General features: G+C 51.3%; 1 protein-coding gene across 1 annotated transcript in view; it reads right to left on the reverse strand.

The window, feature by feature from the left end:
- SKP2 (S-phase kinase-associated protein 2, E3 ubiquitin protein ligase) overlaps positions 1-8,658 on the reverse strand; it is a 25,416-nt gene extending 16,758 nt beyond the window's left edge. The window contains exons 1-2 of the mRNA XM_006761755.2: positions 8,298-8,658; positions 7,545-7,819 (exon numbers count right to left, since the gene is read on the reverse strand). Of these exons, the coding sequence (XP_006761818.1) occupies positions 7,545-7,819; positions 8,298-8,305 (283 nt within the window). The 5' untranslated portion in view covers positions 8,306-8,658. The remainder of the gene's footprint in view (positions 1-7,544; positions 7,820-8,297) is intronic.
- Between the last annotated feature and the right edge of the window lie 6 nt (positions 8,659-8,664).

Raw genomic sequence — 8,664 nt, forward strand, 5'->3', positions numbered from 1 at the left:
TGGGGGGGGGGGGGGGGGCTGGTGGTCAGGGAAGCCTCCAGAAGAAGACTGAGGCAGCGGTGTGCAGTTGCTCAGTTAACGCCTGCACCTCTCTCTACAGGACAAAATGAAAGGCTCTGAATCCTCGGGGTAGGGGAGAGAAGGCAGGTCACCAGCGCTGACCCCTGACCTACACCCACAGAGGCAGCTAGAGGTCACCCTGAGGCTCCTCCCGGTGGCACCACTGTCACAAAGTTCCCTCAAGGTCAGAGTGCACAGAGGTCAAAGGTTCTCCAACCAGGCTCCAACTCGGCTCCCCTAACAGGCAAAAAAGTTGATGGACAGGTTCTCCTCAAGTTTTTCTCCCATTAATGCTGAACTCCCCTGACCTCTTATATCTGGAGATCAGATCCTAGCATTTGATTTGGCAGGAAAATGACATACTTAGTTCTTCTAAATCTAAGGCTGAGATTTGACTATGATCTGCAAAGGCTATCCTGGCCACCGGTGCTTACCCGCCACCCCTCACCGACCCCCAGCCCCCGACTGGATGGAGGAAGCTCTGCCCAGAATGCAGCTTCGCGGCGCCCACTCCCGTGAGCTTGGGCGGGTGACTTCCTCCCTCGGGGCTCCGTTTCCTCACCTGCAGGAGCGGGAGAGAGAGAGGATCTGGCCAAGTGGATCGCTGTGACGATTACTTGTGTAATATATGGGAAAGGTGGAGCGAGTCTACCTCCCTTTCTCTTCCGTGTCTCCGTTCCTGTCCTTTCCCCATGGACTCTGCACCTTTTCTTCTTGGGGCCGCTTCTTTCCAACGCTGCTTAGAACTCCCTCTAGGGCAGTGGTTCTCAACCTTCCTGACACCGCGGCCCTTTAATACGGTTCCTAATGTGGTGGTGACCCCCAATTTCATTGTGACAAATTGAACATAATTAAAGCATAGTGATTCATCACAAAAACAATATGTAATTATATATGTGTTTTCCGATGGTCTTAGGCGACCCTTGTGACAGGGTCGTTCGACCCCCAAAGAGGTCGAGACCCACAGGTTGAGAACTGCTGCTCCAGAGAGAGGCGAGGTGGGATTCACCCAGACCCCAAACCACCTCTCTCTAAGGCCTGGAGGATCAGATTCAAGGAGTTTATTTGGGAAGTGGTCTCGGAGGCCCTGGAAGGAGTGGCGAGTGACGTGGAAGGGAAGGCGGCCAGCTCCGGGCATGCTCACGAGGGGGTTATTGCTATGGGCAACTGGGCTCCCGTGGGCTGGGGACTGCAGGGAGCACCCAGAGGTGTCCCAGCCGAGGGCCTGGCTGCTGCCGCTTCATCTGCCAGCTGCCACCAGTCACTGGTTGGGGGCTTCTAGGAGGGATGCTAACTCCCCAGCACATCTGCATGCAAGAGAAGGCGCTGGGGATGGGGAGCTTTCCGGGGCTGTGGGTGGGGCACTGAAGCGTCCATTAAAGATGGGGGGCGGGGGGAGAGGGAAATGAGAGAGGCTTGCTGTGCAGTACAGGGCAGGAGGCATGAACAGACTGGGTGCTTCCTGTTTGACTGGGAAGACATAAGAAATCAGGAACGATGAGCAGAGAGGTAAGTACAATGCCAGGAGGAAAACTGGCATAGCAATGAATGCAGGGGTCTGCAGAGGGCAGCAAAGCCAGGCCAGGGAGCCACACACGCAAGGGAAGGCTAGCGTTAAAGGGCTTTGCATTGCAACTTCCTTCCTCACCACCAGCTCCCACACATCCCTCAGATCCTGACTTAAATGCCCCTTCTTCCGAGGGGCGTTCATAGCCCCCTGCCCAGACGTGCATGCCCAGCACCTCAAACACTTATAAGCACTTGCTCAATCTTCGCTAAGTGCATTATGCCTTTCACTCTCCCCTCATGAAAACTGCGAATGAGCTGAATCAAAAAACCATATTTTCGGGTAGGGATTAATAACAAAAACAAACGAACAAAACTGCCATTTACTGAAAGCCTACAAAGTGTCCGGTAGTTAGGAAAGCAACCGAATCTCTGCAGCAATCCCATGTACTAAGTCGCATTAGCCCATTTTACAGATGAGGAAACCTGTCTTGGCCAAAGAGCCTCACCAAGGCGACAGCCAAAGGTCAAATGTGGCTCTGCTCTGTCTGTTGCCAACCCCACGCCCCAAACGAGAGGCTTAGAGCCCGAGAGGTGGCCGCTGGAGGGCTGGCCGGGTGGCAGAGGGCACTGCCTGCTGGCGTTTGGGGGAGGGGGAATGAGGCTGAAGACACATCAGGTCACAAAGGAAATGTCCTGTCAGAACACGAGTGGCCTCAGGTGGGGGAGGGGCTTCAGGTGATGTAGCTATGACAAAGGAACCCGGGCACAGGACCAGCGGGGGCACAGTGGGAATTCAAACTCAGGTCTGACTCCAACTCACGCCTCCTTCTACCCTAGGACGCTCTACGGTTCCATACTCTCCTTCCTCTGAGTACTAGATGGTCTACGAGTTAAGGAGAGAATCAAATCTGAATTTATATGGAAAAAAGGGAAAAAAAAAGACATCAACCAGGGCTGGGAGGGAGAAGTGGAGAGGGAGTAAATCAATGATGCTGAGAGCTGTTGTCAAGGACGTAGAACAATGATGCTGAGAGCTGCCAAGGACGTGCTGCCAGATGGAAGGAGCAATGTCCGAGAAAACACGCCAGACCCCACTCCACTGACCACAGGGTGACAGAGATTCTAGGGCCCCTGGGCGGAGGTGTCGCAGCCTGAAGTTGGCTGCTGCCCAGCAGAGGGGGCGGGAGTCTGTCTTCGTGTGGCTGCTCAGGCGGCTAGGATCCGGCCTGGGGTATGCAGAATGTAACCTGACTTGCCACATTAATTCTCAAAGCAGCGGCCATCTGTTTCCTGGATTCCTGACTGCACTGCTGCCTGGTCTGTGTGCCCCGAGCGGATGAGAAAGTCCAGAGCAGGTCCTTCCTCCAGGGCCTCTTCTAAACCGCCCAGGGCTGCACAGTAAGGGAAACAAGTACTCAGCCCAAGGCCTCTGGTCTTCAACTCCCTGACAGTGGGAGGCCAGGCTCACAACCCTGCCCACCATCCCCGGCGGGCACCACCATTTCCACTGGGTCCTGAGGTGCAAGCCCAGCCGTCCACTGCACTAACCTCATCACTGTGCCTGAGGGAGGAACAGCTAATCTATGCATTAGAACTTTGCAGGATACCTGACTCCTCCGACTCGACATATTTCTTTCTGGGAACATCACCTATACTCCAATTCAACGTAACACACTGAAGTCATCTTACCCATCAATGAGACGTGGACTCTCAGAACTGCCCCTCTTAGATAAATGATGCTTGAAGGGCAGGCAGGCCCTGCTGCTCACACCTGCTATTTTTTGTGTAGTTTTTAAGAGTGGGGGCTCAATGCATGTTTGTCTTTGCTAGATTGTGTTAAGTGGTAACAACCCAGGCTTCCTTTCTGGGAAGAGACAATAGACTCCGCCATCTGAGATAAGTGTTCCTTCCTCTTCCACAAATTGCAAAGAGAAAACACTGGATCAAACCAGCTCTTCTTTTTTTTTTTTGGCTAGGTAGGCAAAACTGAAAAAAAGCAAAAACACAGTAAAACCAAACCAGAGGTCTTCAATAATCCCCTCCACCCTGCAACCCTAGATTTCTGTGAAAGACATGCTCACCCCCGGAGTGTGGGAAGAGCAATGGGCAAGCCATGGGAATTGGGATTTGGAGAATCAGGTACCGAATATAGGCTGAATGAGAGCCGGGTCTTTTGCCTGTTACGTCCACTGCTGTGTTCCTCATCTCTAGAATGGTGCTCAATAAATCTTTGCTGAATGAATGAATGGAAGCTACAGAGCAAAGGAAGTGCCTGGGAAGGTCCTCTAGACTCTAACAGAGCTGTTTTGAGAGCTGCAGGCTGAGGTTCATTGGTGAGTCATGAAGTCAGTGTAGTTTGACCTGCACTGTTTTTTGCTTTTAAATATATTTTTATTGGTTTTAGAGAGAGAAGAAGGGAGAGACAGTGAGAGAGAAACCTCAATCAGCTGAGCTTGTAACCCGGGCACGTGCCCTGACCAGGAACGGAACCAGCAACCTTTTGGTTCCCAGGACGACACCCAACCTGGTGAGCCTCCCTGGCAGGACTGACCAGCACTGTTTTTGAAAAATGGAATGGAACAGAATAGGAAATCCCTTAGTAAGGGGGAATATTTCAGGTACACACCCAAGAATGCAATGTAAAATATATTTCTGATTAGTTAAAAAAAAAAATTAGAGGAACTATGTGCGCCTGGGGCTATTAAAGCAGATTCCCAGCTTCAAGGCAGGACTTCTTGGATCAGCATCTCAGGAATTTTGCACTTTGAACACGGTTCCTTGGGGATATCAGCATTCTCTAAACTTTGGAGTCTCCAGTCTGAGAAAGCAGTGTGGGGTCTGGAATTTCAAGCAGTTTAATCGCCATGGGAGAGCGGATCAACAAATTAGTTAAACCGTGTTTTCATGCATCCTGTTTGGAGGGAGGCGGGGGGAGTGGGGAAGAAAGGGTCCGGACAGGCATTTAATGCCCACAAAGAAAATGCAGTTGTCCTCTTTCTGCCCATTAATGACCTCACTGCTGGCCATTTCCTCCTAATTCCTTCCACACACTCACCCCACGGGCCAATGAGAGCTGTCCTGGGACATGCTGGTCACATAGTTTTTATCTTCGGAAGTAGACAGATAAAGAGGTCTTAGTTGCCAGATGGGAGCCTGGCTTGGGGCCTGCAGAGAGACTGCTGAGAGCAGAACCAAGAAAAACCCACAGTCCAGGGCTACTGGCATCAGATCTCTGTGGAAAGCAGGTGTGGCCTGCTGTACCCTAATCCTGGCAGAGCTGTTAGCCACCTGTCCTGACAACTGCACACAAAACTCCCCGGAATGACGATTCGGTGCGCGGGAGGCCCAGGCTCCGGGAGGCCCGCTGGGACCCTCCACACCAGCTGCCCCTCATCCCCCATCAGTGACTTCACCGCTCCACGCCGCCCCACACCAACGAACCAGTCTACACTGCGTGCAGTTCCAACAGTACAATGGATCCTACTGCTTCCCTCCCCGCCTCTCTTCTCACTTCAGACCTATATATCTGAGGTCACATGAACAAACGAGTCCTCCTCTGGCCTCCTACACATCGGGTAGCTGGCTTCCGCCTCTCGCTGTGAGCTCCTCTTCTTGTGTATTGTCTGTGCTCCTCAACTTGACATGCAGTTGCCTAGCAGGCAGCAACCGCCCCTTCATCCTGTCCAGTTCCCAGAGTGCCTTGCTTAGAAACAAGAAGTCTTTTAGCCCTAGCTGGTGTGGCTTAGTGGATAGAGCGTCGGCCTGTGGACTGAAGGGTCCCAGGTTCCATTCCGGTCAAGGGCACATGCTTGGGTTGCAGGCTCGATCCCCAGTAGGGGGCGTGCAGGAGGCAGCCAATCAATGATTCTCTCTCATCAATAATGTTTCCGTTTCTCTCTCTCTCTCTCTCTCTCTCCCTCCTCTCTGAAATCAATCATATATATATATATGAAACAAGAAGTCTTTTTACTATACATCTGTGTGCGTGTGTGCGTGTGTGTGTGTGCGTGTGTGGAAGGACACGGCAATCACGCTCCATGTTAAAAGCTCCCGGTGCTGGACAAATTGGTCCACATCCGCTCATTGGGCACTGAGGGTCTTTACCACGTTTGGGTGGTCAAGCACCAAATTGCTAGCGGGCACACCACACACTCGATGCAGCAGCGCCGTTAAACTCTGAAGGGAAAGAACCCTACCCAGACAGGGTCAGACCAACCGTTTTAGGGACAACAGAAAAAGTGAGCCGCCTCCCAAGTGGATGTGGCCAAATGAACTGGGTTCACTTACTAGCGCTACGTGCAGGCAGCATGCTAAGAGCGTCACGGGCACTGTTTCGTTTGATCTTCACAGCGACCTATGAAGTGGGTATTATTTCTCCATTTCACAACGAAACGAAGGCCCAGAGAGCCCGAATAACTGCCCAAGGCTGAGAACAGCAAGGCAGACTGAAACCCAGATTTACCTGACTTCACCATAACCCTGTACTGCCTTTCTAATCCAACTCCTACTGTAGATTCCCATAATCTGATGATTCTCTTTCCTAAAGGATCAAAAACCAAAAAACACACAACACAGATTTTTTTTTAAAGCAAAACAAGCCAGCAAACATGCCGGGGCCTCTAGCCTGATGTCCCTCTACTTTCTCCTTGGCTCATTCCGCACTTAGAATATGGCTTTCTTGTTGTTCCTTCAACAAACATGACATGCTTCTGCCCCAGGGTCTTTGCGCTGGCTGCTTCCTCCGCTTAGGGCTGTCTCCTCCAAGATATCTGCATGGCACATGCCCTTCCCTCCGTTATGCCTTTGCTTAAGGCTCACTGTCCAAGTGAGGCTTTTCATCAATACCCTGTTGAAAATTGTCATCCATCTCGCTACCCCAGGAGTTCCAATTCCTCTTCGCTTGCTCAAAGTTTCTTTGTGTGTTTTTTTTCAGCCACAGCCCTTATTACTAACACACTACATACCATATTTATTATGTTCATTGTGTCTTTTCTCCGGAACAGAAGCTCCATGAGCACAGGAATATTTACGCTTTGTTCATTGCCGTTTCCCCAGAAGAATGAATGCCAAGCACATAGTATGTGCTCAGCAAACACTGCTGCATGAATGTCTCAAATGGTTTACTAGCAAGGAAAAACGGATAGTCAGTGCACTATGGATTTGAGTACTCTTGCGGTTCTGATCCGCTCTGGGAGGCACTCAATCAATTGCCTGCTTAAGAAAGGGAGTGGAAAGCTATTAAGAGGGTAGTTCCACATTTCAGTCAGCCCAGCCTAGCTCTGGGGATGGATCTGGGGAGGAAAAGGCTGGAATAATGAATCTATTCCAATATTCAGTTAAGAGAAAATGAGAGCTTGAGGAATACTTAGGAGATGGGAAGGGAAGATCCAGTCATTGGCTGGATGCTGGGGGATGGTGGGAATGGGACTGGCCTTTGGGTCTTTGGGCTGCGTGACTGAACAGGTAATGCGTAATGGAGAGGGACCACAAGACAAAAAGCCCGTTGGGGAGTGGACCTGCTTAAGTCTCCGCCACTTAGTTGAACATCCACTTTAGCAAGCCTTTGACAAATCACTAATGTGATTATGGCGAAGAGCTCAACCAGGGGCACAAGGCAGCAGAATACAATAAAAGAGAGTCCGACAAGAAGATCATCGCCTTTGTTCCCATTTATCAGCGGCACCGAGCTGGCCTTCCAGCGGGCAGATCACTTTCTAGGGAAAAAGGTAGGGATGTCTTCTCATGGGTTAAAATTTCACATGGGTTAAAAATCAATTGAGTACTAGGAGATCTATATATACCTGCCAAGATTCCTATACACTTCACTGACAATGAGTTATTTTCTTTGGAAAATAACTTCAGAATTAGGTGATTTTTAAAAGGGCCCCATCCTAAAGATCCCAGAACAAAGGTTTACCAGCAAAATAGTTCCCCTCAGCCCGCCCATGACTGACATTTTTACCCTCATACCTTACCTGGAAAGTTCTCTCGATTTAGCTTGGGTCTGCGGATGATCACAAAGTCCTTGTCATTCCCTTTACTCTTCAGCCGTTTTCTTGGGGAGCCCTGCGGGTGGCCCAGGTTGGAGAGCAGTTCCTGGGGGATGTTCTCACTGTCCACCCGCTCCTTCTCCAGGGCGGAGACCCCCATGCCTGACAGCAGCTCCGAAGTCTTGCTAGAATCCCATCCCCAAGTGAAGCTGGTGGTGGCCACGTTGCTCGACTGGTCAGGAATCTCCTGGAGGTGTTTCCTGCAAAAATGCACAATAGCCCCTTCCCTTTGAGAACACACCCATAAGTAATTGGTAGAGGCCTAAAGGAAACTGCAAGTTATGCAATGTAGTCATGCAGCTAACAGAACTGCATTTTTTACATGCCGGCGGCGAGTTCCCAAGAATGAAAGAGAAAAAAAAAACGGAGCAAATCAAAAAGGCTTTCTGATTTACGATTCTGGTCATGCAAAAGGCCTCAAGGATTTCTTCAAGTGAAGGGAAACCATACAGCCATTCAAAGCATGAGCAGGGAAGCCCAATACAGAAAGACAAATAAAACCACACACTGACCACCGCACTAAAGCATCCGTCCATCCACCCACGCTTTTCCCCCAAAAGGGGCTGAGAACCCGTTCCCATTGCAGCATTAGCAACAATTTCAGCAAGTAGCAAGACTCGTGGCCTAAATGAATTAAGAAGGTCCATTCAAGTCTGTCCCTCTTTGTAATCGCTTTACCGGTGCATGGCGTCCACGGATTCCGGGATTTAAAATATGTGCACTAATTGCAGACTTGCCCGCCTCCCGGATTCCCGCTTAGGAGCGCAGCGGGCCGAAGCGGGAGGCTCCTGCCGCCTGGAGCGAGACCCGCCAACTCTATCAACGTTCCATCCCCTCCGCGCGCGCGGGGCGCTCCAGCTGCATCTCAGCGGCCGCCGTCTGCGGCCCCGCTGCCTGCTGGGAGTTGTAGTTCCTGCCCCGCCTCATAGTCAGCCGCCGCTTGAAGGGGGATCGGGCTTCCCTTTCCCAGGAGCCCGCAGGCCTTCTGGTGACCGCCGCCGCCGTCAACGGGAGCGCGGGTCCCCGACGCTGGACGGCGGAGGCG

The sequence above is a fragment of the Myotis davidii genome, unplaced genomic scaffold (genome assembly GCF_000327345.1).
Source record: "Myotis davidii unplaced genomic scaffold, ASM32734v1 scaffold496, whole genome shotgun sequence".
Taxonomy (NCBI): domain Eukaryota; kingdom Metazoa; phylum Chordata; class Mammalia; order Chiroptera; family Vespertilionidae; genus Myotis; species Myotis davidii.